We start from the raw sequence: 15,000 nt of genomic DNA, 5'->3' as shown, positions 1-15,000 counted from the left end.
CGGGATGATTACTGCGGAATTGAAGGAGCGGGAGGCCGTTGCGGGAGGAACGGTCGGGGACGGGCCGAGGAGCGCCGGCGGATGGGGCTGTTGGGTCGGGCGTTCTCGGGCTGGCATGGTCTATCGTGCAGCCATTTAAGGGAAAACGCATGCCCCGCATGTCTTGACAAGGTAACTATACTAAGTCGCTGCACACACACAATATATATATATATATATATATATATATATATATATATATATATATGTATGTATGTATATGTATATATGTACATACATACACACTCACGGACACACACACACGCGCACGCAAACACACACACACGCCTACGAACTCACGTAGACCCTCCTCAAATAACCTCAGCGCCTTGTTACACAAGCGTCGACCAAAAAGGGGTTCACAGCTGCGGCTTAACTTGAGAAACATTCGCCCCGGAGATTGGCCGGAAAATAATGGCTTTTATGCTGAAGATCTTCCTCCATAACTTCCTGCAAAATCATGTCGGTTCCTTGCCCTATTACGCGGCGGTTCCTTCTCCTCGTCCGCTCTTTCGGGGAGAAATATACAACTATGTGGAATATTATACTCATAGTTCGTAACGCAAGGCTCTTTACACACATACTTATGTATGATAATAACAGTAAATATTAAAGCAGTTGCATTGATAACAAGTGATAACAAAGACACAATAATGATAATGATAGTGGTGATGACAGTTACCATAATATAGTCTTAATAATACGGGTGCTAACATAAGTAATGATAAAGATGATGATGATCATGAAGATATATACACATATAAAAGGGACTGGTGGACTGATATTAAGACTTCATTTTGGATTAATAAATCTGTGTATCTTTGTGTGAGTGTGTAGTTTTCTTGAACTTTGTCTGCCAGTGCCAATAGAACAGTTAAACATTCTAAATATTGTAAATCGTAACAGCCATTCTTAATGAAAGCGATGTTGATAATACAACACACCGACAGTGCATTAAATAGCCTTAGTAATAACTTAAGAATAATGATAATGGTAGCAATAATGATGATAACAGGAAAAGAATGTGAATGAAAACAATAATGACAGTGACACACACGCTCAAACACACGCCCGCCCCCCTCTCTCTCACACACACACACACACACACACACACACGCGCGCGCGCGCGCGCACCTTAGTTTTCAGGAGGCTCAGCCATTCTTTTTTTATATTTGTATTTGCTAGATAAACGTCATCTTTACCAATATTAACTACTATTACTACTACTGTTACTACTACTACTATTACTAATATTACTACCACCACTCATGCTACTACTACTACTACGACTTTTACATCTACCCTCCACTACTATTACTACTACTATTACTTTTACTAATACAAATACTATTGTTACTATTACTAATATAAATACTACTGTTACTACTACTAATATAAATACTACTGTTACTACCATTACGACTACTACTACAACTACTGTTACTATTAATACTACTGTTACTACTACTAATATAAATACTACTGTTACTACCATTACTACTACTACTACAACTACTGTTACTATTAATACTACTGTTACTATTAATACTACTGTTACTACTACTAATATAAATACTACTGTTACTACCATTACTACTGCTACAACAACTGCTGTTACTAATAATACTACTGTTACTACTACTAATATAAATACTACTGTTACTACTAATAATATAAATACTACTGTTACTACTATTACTACTACTACTACTACAACTACTGTTACTATTAATACTACTGTTACTACTACTAATATAAATACTACTGGGATTACCACTACTACTACTAGTGCTACTACTGCAACTACTGCTACCACCAGTTACCAGTCCCCATTCAGCAGTCACCAGTCCCCGTTCACCAATCACTACTTCCCGTTCAACAGTCACCAGCCCCAATTCAACAGTTATCAGCATCTGTTCACCAAACACTAGTCCCCATTCATCAGTCACCAGTCCCTATTCAACAGTCACCAGTCCCCGTTCACTAGTCATTAGTCCCAGTTCACCAGTCACCAATCCCCATCTCCAGTCACTACTACCCGTTCACCAGTCCTTGTTCTACAATCACTATATCAAATCGCTGTACAGTATCATAAACAAGTTCCCCCCCAATAGTCACTAGACACTAGTCTCCATTCACTAGTCACTACTCCGCATTCACCAGTTACAAGTCCCCGTTCACCAGTTACTTACCAGCCCCTATTCAACAGTCACCAGTCCCACTATACCAGTCATTACAACTGTTTACTTTTCAGCAGTCACAAGTTCACTAGTCACAAGTCCCTATTAAAGAGTCCCAGTTCACCAGTCACAACAACCCATTCACCAGTTACCAGTCTCCATTGACTAGTCACCATTCACCAGTCATTACTACTTGCTCAACAGTCACTAGTCCCTTTAATCATCAGTCTCCATTCAACAGTCACCAGTCCCCTTTCACAAGTCACTAGATCCAGTTTACCAGTCACCAATTCCCATTCACCAGTCACCAATCCCAATTCACCAGTCACAAGTCCCCATTAATCAGACACCATTCCCCATTCACTTGTTACTACTCCCTGTTCACTTTTCACCAATGCCTTTGTATTTGTCACAAGTCCCGGTTCACCAATCACTAGTTCCAGTCCCAGTTCATTAGTCATTACTCTAAGTTCACCAGCCACCACTAGTACCCATTGAACAGTCACTAGTCCCTATTCACCAATCTCAATTACCTGATCAAGAGACACTAATCCCAGTTCACTACTCATTAGTTCCCATTCACCAGTCACTAGTCCCCATTCACCAGTCACTACTTACCGTTCACCAGTCACTACTACCCGTTCCCAAGTCACCAATTCCTGTTCCACAGTTACAAGTCTCATTTGAATTCACCAGTCACCAATCCCCATTCATCAGTCACCAGTTCCTGTTTGCTGGTTATCAATCCCAGTTCACCAGTCACAAATCCCCATTCACCAGTCACCAGTCCCAGTTTGACAAACACGTCTCAGTTCACCAGTCATTAGTTCCTGTTCACTAGTCACTACTCTAAATTCACTAGTCACTAGTACCTATTGAACAAGTCCCAGTGTACTAGTCACTAGTTCCATTTCCAGTTCACTAGTCACTAGTAGCCATTGGACAGCTACTAGTCCCTGTTTACCTATCTAAATTACCTGTTCAACAGACAAAAATCCCAGTTCACAAGTCATTAGTTCCTGTTCACCAGTCACTAGTCCCAATTCACCAGTTACTACTTCCCGTTCACAAGTCACTAATTCTTGTTCCACAGTCACCAGTCTCATTTGAAGAGTCACAAATTCCAGTTTGCGAGTCCCCAGTACCAGTTCATCAGTCCCAATTTACCAGTCACCAGTCCCCATTCACCAGTCTCATTTGAAATTCCAGGTTGCCAGTCCCCAGTGCTAGTTCACCAGTCCCCATTCACCAGTCACTACTCCCCTTTCACCAATCACCAGTTCCCATTCATCAGTCACTAGTCCCAGTTCACTAGTCATCAATCCCAGTTCACCAATCCCCATTCACCAGTCACCAGTCCAAGTTCAACAGACACCAGTCTTAGTTCATCAGTTATTATTTCCTATTCACTAGTCACCAGTCCCAGTCACTATTCTAAGTTCACTAGTCACTAGTACCCATTAGTCACCAATCTCAATTACCTGTTCAACAGACACTTGTCCCTGTTTACCAGTTACAGGTCCTTGTTCACCAGTCACTACTTCACGTTCAAAAGTCACAAGTCCCTGTTCACCAGTCACCTGGCCCCATTCACTAGTCACAAGTCCCAGTTCACCAGTCACTAGTTCCAGTTCACCAGTTACCAGTCCCAGTTCCCTAGTCACCAGCAACTAGTACCCATTGTACCAATTTCAATTATACGTTAAACTGACACCAGTCCCCATTCATCAGTTACCAGTCCTTGTTCACTAGCCACTATTTCCCGTTCAAAATTCACAAGTCTCCATTCACTAGTCACCAGTCCCCATTCATCAGTCACTACTACCCATTCACAAGTCAACATTACCCATTCAATAGTCACCAGTCAGCAATCCCCATTCACTTCTCCCTGTTCATCAGTTACAATCACCATTCTCCAGTCATTACTACTTGTTCACTAGTCCCTTTTCACCAATCATCAGTCCCCATTCACAAGTCACCAGACCCAGTTCACCAGTCACCAAATCCCCATTCACCAGTCACTACTCCCCATACACCAGATACCAGTTCCCATTCACCAGTCAATACTCCCCACTCACCTATTACTAGTAACCTTGAACAGTAACACAGTTACTACTCCACATTCACCAGTACCTCATCAATAGTTGCCAGTCCCAGTTCAACAGTTACCAGTCCCAGTTCACAGTCACAATCCCCATTCAGACATCATTCCCCATTCACTAGTTACTACTCCCTGTTTACTTTTCACCAATTCTCTTGTATTAGTCACAAATCCCAGTTTACCAGTCACCGATCCCTGGTCATCAGTCACTACTCTAAGTCCACCACTCACTAGTACCCATTGAACAATCACTAATCTGAATTACCTGTTCAATGGACACCAATCCCAGTTCACTAATCATTAGATCCCGTTCACCGATCACCAGTCCTCATTCATCAGTCACCAGTCCCCGTTCAATGTTCATCAATCCCAGTTCACCAGTCACCAATCCCCATTCACCAGTCCCAGTTCAACAGATACCACTCTTAGTTTACCAGTCATTAGTTCCTGTTCACTAGTCACCAGTCCCTGTTTACCGGTCACTACTCTAAGTTCACTAGTCACTAATACCCATTGAGCAATTACTGGTCCCTGAACACCAATCTCAGTTACCTATACAACAGACACCAACTCACCAGTTACCAGTCCTTGTTCACCAGTCACTACTTCTCATTAAAAAGTCATGAGTCCCTGTTCACCAGTCACCTGTCCCCAATCACCTACTACCTGTTCACCAATCCCCATTCCACAGTCACTAGTCCCATTTCAAGAATCACAAGTTCCAATTCACTAGTCCAATTCACCAGTCACTACTACCTGTTCAAAAGTCACCAGTCCCCGTTCCATAGTCACTAGTTTAATTTCGAAGGCCCACAAGTTCCAATTCAAAAGTAGCCAGTCCCAGTTCACCAGTTGCTACTCCCCTTTCACCAATCACCAGTCCCCATTCAACTTTCACCAGTCCCAGTCCACTAGAACTAACCATTCACCAGGCACTAGTCCCTGGTGTACAGTCACCAGTCCCAGTTTAATAGACACCAGTCTCTGTTCACCAGTCATTAGTTTCTGTTCACCAGATACCAGTCCTTATTCACTAGTCACCAGTCCTCATTTAGTAGTCACTACCACTCATTCACCAGTTACCAGTCCCTGTTCACCAGTCATTACTATCCATTCATGAGTCACCAGCCCCAGTGCCCAATCAAGTTACCACTCCTCGTTAACTATTCACCATTTAACAGTCACCAGCCCCCGTTCACTAGTCATCAGTCTCATTTCACCAGTAACAAATCCGCAGTCACTACTCCTCACTCACCAGACACCATTCCATGTCCACGAGTCACTACTCCACGTTCAACATTTACAGTTCCCATTCACCAGTCATTACACCAATTACCAATCCCCATTCAACAAGTAACCATTGAACATTTACCAGTCCCCATTCACCAGTCACTACTACCTGTTCATCAGTCACCATTCAACATTCCCTATTCACCAGTACCCAGTCTTTGTTCAATAGTTACATGTCCCTGTGCCCCATTCATCAGATAATAGTCTCAGATCACTAGTCACTACTACCTGTTCGCCAGTCACCATTCAACATTCCCTGTTCACCAGTCCCCAATGTCTGTTCAACAGATACATGTCACATGTGCCTGTTCACCAGTCACTATTGCCCGTTCAACAGTTAAAAGTCCCAATCCACCATTCACCAGTTCCTATTGACCAGCCACTACTACCCACAAGTCCCATTTCACAAATCACTACTCATTCATCAGTTACAGGTCCTGTTTACCCAGCACTATTATTTGTTCACCAATCACCATTTCCTGTTCATTAGTCACTAGTCGCCAATCCCAGTTCACCAGTCATAAGTCCCCTACTCACCAGTCACTACTCCAGTCCCTTTCTACAGTCAACAATCCCTGTTCTACAGTCAACAGTTCCCAGTTCAACAGTCACTACTCCCCTATTTATCAGACACTAGTCCACATTCACCAGTCACTACTTCCTGTTCACCAGTCACCAGTTCAAGAGACACCAGTCCCTGTACACCAGTCACTACTCTCTATTCATCAGACACCAGTCCCTGTTCACCAGTCATTACTATCCAATCATGAGTCACTAGCCCCAGTACCCAATCAAGTCACCACTCCTCGTTAACTATTCACCATACCTATTTAACAGTCACCAGCCCCCGTTCACTAGTCACCAGTCCCATTTCACCAGTAACCAATCCCCATTCATCAGTCACTATTCCCTGTTCACCTGTCACCAATCTCCTTTCACTAATCATAAATCCCAATTCACCAATCACTACTACCCTTTCACCAGTAACTACATCCCAATCAGCTGTCACTAATCCCCACTCCTCCATGACTACTCCCCAGACACCAATCCCCATTTAAGTCGCTACTACCTGTTCAGCAGTCAATAATGTCTATTGAACAGTCACCAGGTAAAGTCCCCGTTCCCCAATCACTACACCCCATTCACCAGTCACCATTCCCTGCTTACCTGTAATGAACACCTGTTGAAGAGTCACATAGTTCACCGGTCACCAGTCCCCACTCACTAGTAGCCAGTCCCAGTTCACCAGTTATGGGCCCCTTACACTTATCACAAGTCCCAGTTCATCGGTCACAACTACCCACTCACCATTTACCAGTCCTTGTTCACTAATCACCAGTCCCCTTTCACTAGTTATTTAGTCCGAGTTTACTGATCACCAGTCCCTGTTGAACAGTTAGCAGTTCCTGTTCACCAGTCACCAATCCCCATTTATCAATCACTACTACCCATTGAACCAGTCACTAATACCTATTCACCAGTACCAATTCACCAGTCATTATTCCCCATTCACAAATTACCAATTTTCATTCAACAGTCATTACTACCGGATCAACATTTACTACTCATAATTCACCAATCACCATTAAACAGTCACTATTTTTCATCATTATGCAATCACTACTCCCTGTTCACCAGTCCTGTTCACTAGTCACTAGGCCTAGTTCACCAGTCACCAGGCCTGGCTTACCAGTCAGTACTCCCCGTTCATCAGGCATTAGTCCCCATTCACTAGTCACTACTTACAATATCAGACACCAGTCCTGTTCTACAGACAACAGTCCCTGTTAAACAGTCACAAGTACCCATTCCAGTCCCTCCTCCCCATTCACTAGGCACCAGTCCCTATTGAACAGTCACTAGTCTCCACTGAACAGTCACTAGTCCCCATTGAACATTCACCATTCCCTGTTAAACAGTCACCATTCCCTGTTGAACAGTTACCAGTCTTTATTCACCAGTCACTATTCCCCATTCAGCAGTCACTACTACTCGTTGAACAGTGACCAGTAACTAATATACGATTCATTTATCACCATTCCCAATTCACCAGTCAATACTACCCTTTGAACATTCACCAGTCTCTAATACCTGTCCAGTTATCAGTCCCCTTCGGCCAGTCACCATTCCCTGTTCACCAGGCACTATTTCCCATTCATCAGTCACCACGCTCTAAACCTGTTCACCAGGCACCATTCCCCATTCACCCGTCACTACTACCCTTTGAACATTCACCAATCACTAATACCCGTTCACCAATTACCAGTCCCCAGTCACTACTCCCCATTCATCAGACACCAGTCACCTGTCCCAATTCACCAGACACTGTTCACAGTCATATTCACCAGTCGCTACTCCCCAGTGAACAGTCCCCAGTCCTGGTTTACCAATTACCAGTTCCCATTCACCAGTCCTCCCGATTCAGCAGTCACCACACTCAGTACACCAATCAGAACTCCCTACTCACCTCTCATCAGAACCTGTTTAAGTCACATAGTACAACTACCCATTCACCGGTCACCCAATTCACTATTCACAAGTTTCCATCCAACAGACCCAGTTCATCAGTCACCAGACATTAGTTCCAGTTCACCAGTCCCCATCTAACAGTCACCAGTCATTACTCCCCATTTACCTGTCACCAGTCCCAGTTTAACAGTCACTACTTCTCAACAGTCACTATTACTCATTCACCAAACCCCATTCAACAGTCGCAAGTCATCAGTGTACATACCAGATGTATGTTCCAGCTCACCTGTCCCAATTAACCAGTTACCAATCCCTGTTCACCATTTAATGTTCATCAATCACTACTACCCATTGAGGAGTCATCAGTCACAAACACCCATCAACCATTCCCCATTCACCGTTACCATTCCCCATTCACCAGTCACTACTACCCGTGGACCATTCACCAGTCACCAGAACCTTTCACTAAGTCACTAGTCCCCATTCAACACTCACCAGTCATCAATCCAGTTCACGAGTCACCAGTACCCATTCACCAATCACCAGTCCCCATTCAACAGTCACCAGTCCGGTTTAGTCGGCACCATTCCCCATTCACCAATCACCAGTCCCTGCTCACCAGTCACTTGTTTACCAGTCACTAGTCCCCTATTCAACAGTCACCAATCCCAGTTCACTAGTCACTATTCCCCATTTACCAGTTATCAGTCCCAGTTCACCAGTCACTGTTACCCTTTCATGATTCAACAGTCCTTGTTGAACAGCCACCAGTCCTGTTCACCAGTCACTAGTTACACTTGTTCAACAGTTACAAGTCACTAGTACCCACTCATCATCCACATGTCCCCTCTCAATAGTCACCAGTCCCCGTTTACCAGTAACCAGCCCCGTTCACTAGTCACCAGTCTCAGTTCACCAGTCACCACTCTGTTCATCGATCATTATCGTTACCTATTCACCAGTAACCAGTTCTCGTTCTACAGTCACTACTCTCAGAAGTTCCCATTTACTAGTCACTACTCCCCATTCACCAGTCACTGTTTAGCAGTTACCAGTCACTACTTTTTGTTCACTAATGACCAATCCCTGTTCAATAATTACCACTTCCCATTTAACAGTCACCAGTCCCCATTCACCAGTTTCCAGTCCCCATTCAACAGTTACCAGACCTCGTTCACCAATAACAAGTCACTACTCTCCATTCACCAGTCACCAGGCCCTGTTAAACAATTATCAATCCCCATTCATCAGTCCCCATTCACCAGCCACTACTTCCCATTCAATAAATCACTACTACTTTTTCAGCAGTCCCCATTCACCATTCCCCAGTCACTACTCCCCATTCACCAGACAACAGTCCCTATTCAACAATCACTAGTCGTTTTTAAAAAGTCACAAGTACCCTTTTACCATTCACTACTCCCAGTCCACCTTTCACCAGTCCTCTTTCACTGGTCACCTAGTCCCAGTTCACTAGTTCCTAGTTCCCGTTCACCAGTCAGTACTATCCATTCACTAGTCACCAGTCCCCTTCTTACAGAGTTCTAGTTCAAAAGGCACAAGTCACTGTTCACCAGTACCCGTATCTATATACCATATTTACCAGTCAACATTTCCAGTTCACAAGCCACCAGTTCCTATTCGATAGTCACCAGTCAGTACCCCTACACCAAGCCATTCAAAGGTCACCAGTAACCGGTCACCATTCACTAGTCACCAGTCTCAGGTAACCAATTACTAGTCCCTGTTCACCAGTCACTAGTTCCAGTTCACTAGACACCAGTCCCCATTGAATAGTCACCAGTTCCCATTCTACAATCACAAGTCCTAATACAACAGTCACCAATACCAGTTCAATAGTCACAAGACACAGTTCACCATTTACTACTCCCCATTCATCAGACACCAGCCCTCTTCACCTGTCACTACTACACACCAGTTCCCCTCTACAGTCACAAGTCCCTGTTCACCAGTCACTATTTCCCATTCATCAGCCACCAGTCCCTGTTTACGATCACAACTCCACGTTTAACAGTCACCAGTCCCTATTCACCAGTCACCAGACCCTGTTCTCCACTTAACATTTCCCATTCGCCAGTCATCAGACCCGTTCAACAGTTGACAGTCACCAATCCCTGTTCACCAGTTAACAGTCACCAGTCCCTGTTCACCAGTTGCTGCTAACCATTCATCAGTCACAAGTCCACATTCAACAGTTACCAGTCACTAGTCCCAGTTCACCAGCTACCAGTCCTTATTAACCAGTCACCAGTCCCAGTTCACCAGTTACTAATTCCCATTCACCAGTTACCATTCCCAGTTCATCAGTCCCCATTCATCAGTTACCAGTCCTCGTTCTCCTGTCAACAGTCCACGTTCTACAGTCACAAGTCCTCATCCACTAGTCCCTGTTCACCAGTTACTACTCTCTGTTCATCAGGCACTAGTCCCCCTTCACCATTCACTTCTACCTATTCATCAGTTACCAGTCACCACTCCCCTTTCTCCAGTTCCTTTTCAACAGGCACAAATCCCCATTCACTAGTCACTACTCCCTGTTCAAGAGTCCCCAGTCCCCGTTCACAAAACACTACTACCCGTTCACCAGTCACCTGTCTCAATTCACTAGTCATCATTCCCTTTTCACCAGTCACAAGTCCCTATTCACCAGTCACTTGTTCACCAGTCGTCAGTCCTCATTTGATAATCACTATTTACTCACTGTTTACCACTCACCAGTCCCAATTCAACATTCACCAATCCCTACTCACCAGTCCCCATTCACCAGTCACCATTCCTTGTTCAGCAGTCAATGGCCCCCAATCTCCGGCTACTTGTCCCTGTTCAACAGTTACCAGTCTCCATACACTAGTCACTATTACCTGTTCACCAGTCCCCATATAAAAGTTACCATTCACCCGTTCACCTGTTCAACAGCCATTACCCCCTGTCCACTAGTCACCAATCCCCGGGGACTGGTGTCTGATGAATGGGGACTGGTGAATGAGTACTGGTAACTGTTGTAAGGGGACTGGTGACTGGCGAATGGGGACTGGTGACAGGGTCTGGTGAGCGGAGACTGGTGACTGTTAAATGGGGATTGGTGACCCTTGGACTGGTGAACAGTTAGTAGCGACTGGTGAACGGGGACTTGTGAATTGGGACGGGATTAGTGACCCTTGGATTAGTGACTGGTGTACTGCTGATACCTGGGGAGCAAGTGACTTCAGCAGTCAGCAGGAATCAATACTAATTATGACAATGTCCCTAGTCTTTGAGAATCACGGTTGTTATGTAATTACAAGTTCCTGGAGGGCTAGGGGCACCTCACCCGTGGTGAGGAAGCACACACACACACACACACACACACACACACATACACACACACACACACACACGCACACACGCACGCACACGCACGCACACGCACACACACACACACAAACACACACACACATACACACACACACACACACGCACACACACGCACGCACACGCACGCACACGCACGCACACACACACACACACACACACACACACAACACACATACACACACAGACACACATACACACACACACACACGCACACACACGCACGCACACACACACACACACGCACACGCACACACACACACACACACACACACACACACACACACACACACACGAACGCACACACTGACGCGCGCGCGAAACGCACAAATAAAACTGCAATGCGTCTCCTTTGTTGCACCAAGAAACCTTGTCTCCTTTGTGTTGCCAGGATGGAAGACTCCATTTCATTCCATCCCACTGATTGAGTTCATAACACGGAGAGTTCATCACCCTCAAAAAGTGAAATGGAAAAAGGAGAATGAAATCAAATCTTCAAATCGTTATATCAACTTCATTTTTTAAGGGATTTACCTGTATTACCCGGGCAGAAATATCAGCGCGTCAGTTTTCATTAAGCATAGCGGATAAAAAGATTCTGGTTGTGGAAAGAAATAATATTTTAGGATTGAAATTAAAAACAGTTAGAGAGTCACCACCAAAACTGCATCATAGGACAGACATAGGCAATATCACTCACAACATTTCCCGACCACCATAATATCAATAGCATTAACACTATATCTCAGTCACTAGCTCCAAAACAGACGTATATCGTACAAAATTGATTGCTAGGTGTTTAAAATAAGCAATCAAATCAGTGGTACACACATTTCAAACTTATATCCCTAATAGGATCAACACACGATCATAAATTAAAGCAGATATTGCACAGAGAAAGTATCTATAAAAGAAAACCATTAAAAATAAACACTGAGTAAATTAATTATGACCCAGATAAGCCACCCAAGTGCTAATGCTGCACCCAAAAGCATTTTCACAATTACAGTAAAATGTTTGGTTTCTCGGAAAGGGGATTTGCTCCGCAGTAAAAAAGGATTGGGAAGCAATTTTGTGGGATCCAAAACCCACCTGGGGATTATCCTTCATCCTGCAGGAGATGAGATCTCGCGAGCACTCGAAGACGCTCGCTTTCATCCCCGCTACAGCGTCGCATCTGAAATGTCACCTGCTTAATATGGCGCCCTTTTTGCCCACCACCTGGTTACCGCTGCCCTGCCTTTTACTTGGCCTGCGCTCAGCCTGCGCGCCCCCTCCTTCCTCCTCACCTTTATTATCGGCGTCTGCTCTTCCTCCCTCTTTCTAGGACGGGAGTTTTTGGCTTCGTCTCCGTGGCAACAGATAGAATTCCTTCGAAATTCATTAGCCAATCACTGTATGTGGTACTGTAAATGAACATAACATGTTTATTATTAGCTGTTATTGCGATGGAGTAAAGGAAAAAATACGATAGCAGGTTTGCTAAAAACAACTGGTTAGATTTCCAATATGTCTCATATTTTAGGATTTCAGTTCCTGTAGCACGGGTTGGATTACTTAATAAACTTAATGGAAAAAACAGTTTTCATCTAAAACAGCTTTAAAATTTGAAATAATCTGATGAATCACGCAAGGAAAAAACAAGGCGTCACCGAAAGCAATTCAGCGAGTCCTTCGTTAAAGAGAGAGTGAGTCACTGTAAACGGAGATGTGTTATTTCTTGCGTGTCAATGGCTGCACATTGGTATCAATGATATATTCTGATCAAATTCAATAAATGAAGTACTGCATTTATGTATCAACACGATTAATTGGAACACACACGAATACATAAAATGTCTACTGTGCCGTCAAACGGTGAAGGCTACGTTGCGTTCCTCCGTCCAGTACTTATCAATAGCCTTCAAAACGTCAGGAAGGTGCGCGATGCCATGGATTAGATCGTGAAAGTGAATTAGTTTAGATAGACAATGATTTCCTAATTGCAATAAAAAGGGGCATGTACTTTTACGACTGCACGTGATTAGGGTTCATACCGAACAAATTGTAAATAAAACGAAAGGAAGAACAAGAAAACACATGAAAAATCCGAAGGACCTTTTCGCCATATTGCTCCTTCAAAGCTTGCGTTATGCCGTTGCCCTGAAAAACAAAACAAAAAAACTGCGAAAAGGCCTTCGGCATATTCGTGTGTTTTCTTGTTCTTCCCTTCGTTATTTTACTTCCACTTGATTAGGAGTCGCGTTTTTTTCGTTTCAGGAAGCTAGAAACACATCCCTAAGAACACCGCTGACCTGGACTCCTACCGATATCAGTTTTGGAAGTTGAATCAGAGTCCGTTTGAACTGACTGTGCCTCACAGTAGTTGAATTTCTTGTCAGTAGTAAAAAAAAAAAAAAAAAAAAAAAAAAAAAAAGAAAGAGAGGAAAAAGGTGAATCTGATAAATAAGGAGCGTCATATAGGTGTGATTTTTTTTACAACACATTCCCTTCTCCCAAGTTGACAGTGCTTTTAGTTGCATGTTGCATAAGCTGGATGCGTCCCAAAACTCGTATAAATTAAAAGCAGAACGAAGCACACCAGTTTTTTTTTTTTTTTTTTTTGCCCTTAGACGTTTGTTTACAGGCTGAGGAATTACTGGAACGTTTACAATTAACCCAAAGGACAAAATGACAAGGATTTGATACCAAAGTGAATATCGAATTTTCGTTTAATTCTAAATCACTGGTTATATAATAGGAAAGAACATACCTTGTACATATCATTACGACCAACATAACAATCAATCGCTAAGACATTTGAACTTTTTTACACATTACAGCAGCTTTTGTGTAATCCGTGAAAAGTACATTTGTTTCTACACTCACCCCTGTGTTTTATCGTGTAATTCCTTATTCATATCGATCTCAGGAATGATTTATTCTCTTAATGGGCGCCTGCGAAAGAGCTTATGATAATGCATGATTTTTGCTTGATGTATTGTTACGCGCGCTTATGTATGTGTGTGTGTGTGTGTGTGAGAGAGAGAGAGAGAGAGAGAGAGAGAGAGAGAGAGAGAGAGAGAGAGAGAGAGAGAGAGAGAGAGAGAGAGAGAGAGAAAGAAAGAGAGAAAAAAAAGAGAGAGAAAGTGAGTGTGTGTGTGTATGTTTGTGTATAGTATGTTCTATTTGCAAATATTTGTACTTACGTAAGAATATGAATAAGCGTCGAAACAAAACAGGTATACATATTTCACAAAACGACACCAGTCATTGCGATTTTGAACTGCGGCCTTCCTTTGGGGCAGGCCAGCCCCTCGCGGCCACTTTTCATTTCAACTGCCATCTGGAGGGTCGATAAAGGATATACGCACTGCTGAAATTATTTTTGCACCTGATAGCATTATTGCCACTATACAATTAAATGTGTAATGATACCACGCTAATGGCTTGTAGCTTGTGCTTCATTTATTTTTCGACGATAGTTTAATAAATTTCAAATTGTAATGATGCATACATTACACTAGATTTTTATCAAGGTTATCAATCCTCCTTTTTATATAGATTTCC

At 43.4% G+C, this 15,000-nt stretch overlaps 2 protein-coding genes across 2 annotated transcripts; both read left to right on the top strand.

Moving 5' to 3' along the window:
• The first annotated feature begins 453 nt into the window (after nucleotides 1–453).
• Nucleotides 454–3,520, top strand: LOC125031642 (DNA-directed RNA polymerase II subunit RPB1-like). Its single transcript, XM_047622525.1, has 5 exons — nucleotides 454–592; nucleotides 1,922–2,120; nucleotides 2,249–2,366; nucleotides 2,698–3,011; nucleotides 3,313–3,520. Exons 1-5 carry the CDS (start codon nucleotides 454–456, stop codon nucleotides 3,518–3,520), a joined length of 978 nt encoding a protein of 325 aa, XP_047478481.1.
• Nucleotides 3,521–8,919: 5,399 nt separating this feature from the next.
• LOC125031641 (putative proline-rich protein 21) lies at nucleotides 8,920–10,951 on the top strand. The gene is made up of 7 exons (XM_047622524.1): nucleotides 8,920–9,295; nucleotides 9,506–9,576; nucleotides 9,728–9,805; nucleotides 9,982–10,172; nucleotides 10,275–10,497; nucleotides 10,644–10,767; nucleotides 10,854–10,951. Exons 1-7 carry the CDS (start codon nucleotides 8,920–8,922, stop codon nucleotides 10,949–10,951), a joined length of 1,161 nt encoding a protein of 386 aa, XP_047478480.1.
• Nucleotides 10,952–15,000: the final 4,049 nt, after the last annotated feature.

The sequence above is a fragment of the Penaeus chinensis genome, chromosome 13 (genome assembly GCF_019202785.1).
Source record: "Penaeus chinensis breed Huanghai No. 1 chromosome 13, ASM1920278v2, whole genome shotgun sequence".
Taxonomy (NCBI): domain Eukaryota; kingdom Metazoa; phylum Arthropoda; class Malacostraca; order Decapoda; family Penaeidae; genus Penaeus; species Penaeus chinensis.
The sequence above is the reverse complement of the archived record's forward strand: the minus strand, read 5'-3'. Positions and strand labels throughout refer to the sequence as shown.

Bases quoted from the DNA above. Each gene is read 5' to 3' on its own strand.
- LOC125031641 (XM_047622524.1), top strand. From the start codon at position 8,920: ATGTCCCCTCTCAATAGTCACCAGTCCCCGTTTACCAGTAACCAGCCC. The intron at 10,498-10,643 runs GTTACTACTCTC...TCCCTGTTCAAG, and splicing joins CCACTAGTCCCTGTTCACCA to AGTCCCCAGTCCCCGTTCAC. The intron at 10,768-10,853 runs GTCAGTCCTCAT...CCTACTCACCAG, and splicing joins CAGTCACTTGTTCACCAGTC to TCCCCATTCACCAGTCACCA.
- LOC125031642 (XM_047622525.1), top strand. From the start codon at position 454: ATGGCTTTTATGCTGAAGATCTTCCTCCATAACTTCCTGCAAAATCAT. The intron at 2,121-2,248 runs GTACAGTATCAT...CCTATTCAACAG, and splicing joins AATCACTATATCAAATCGCT to TCACCAGTCCCACTATACCA. The intron at 3,012-3,312 runs GTTTGACAAACA...CTTGTTCCACAG, and splicing joins TTCACCAGTCACCAGTCCCA to TCACCAGTCTCATTTGAAGA.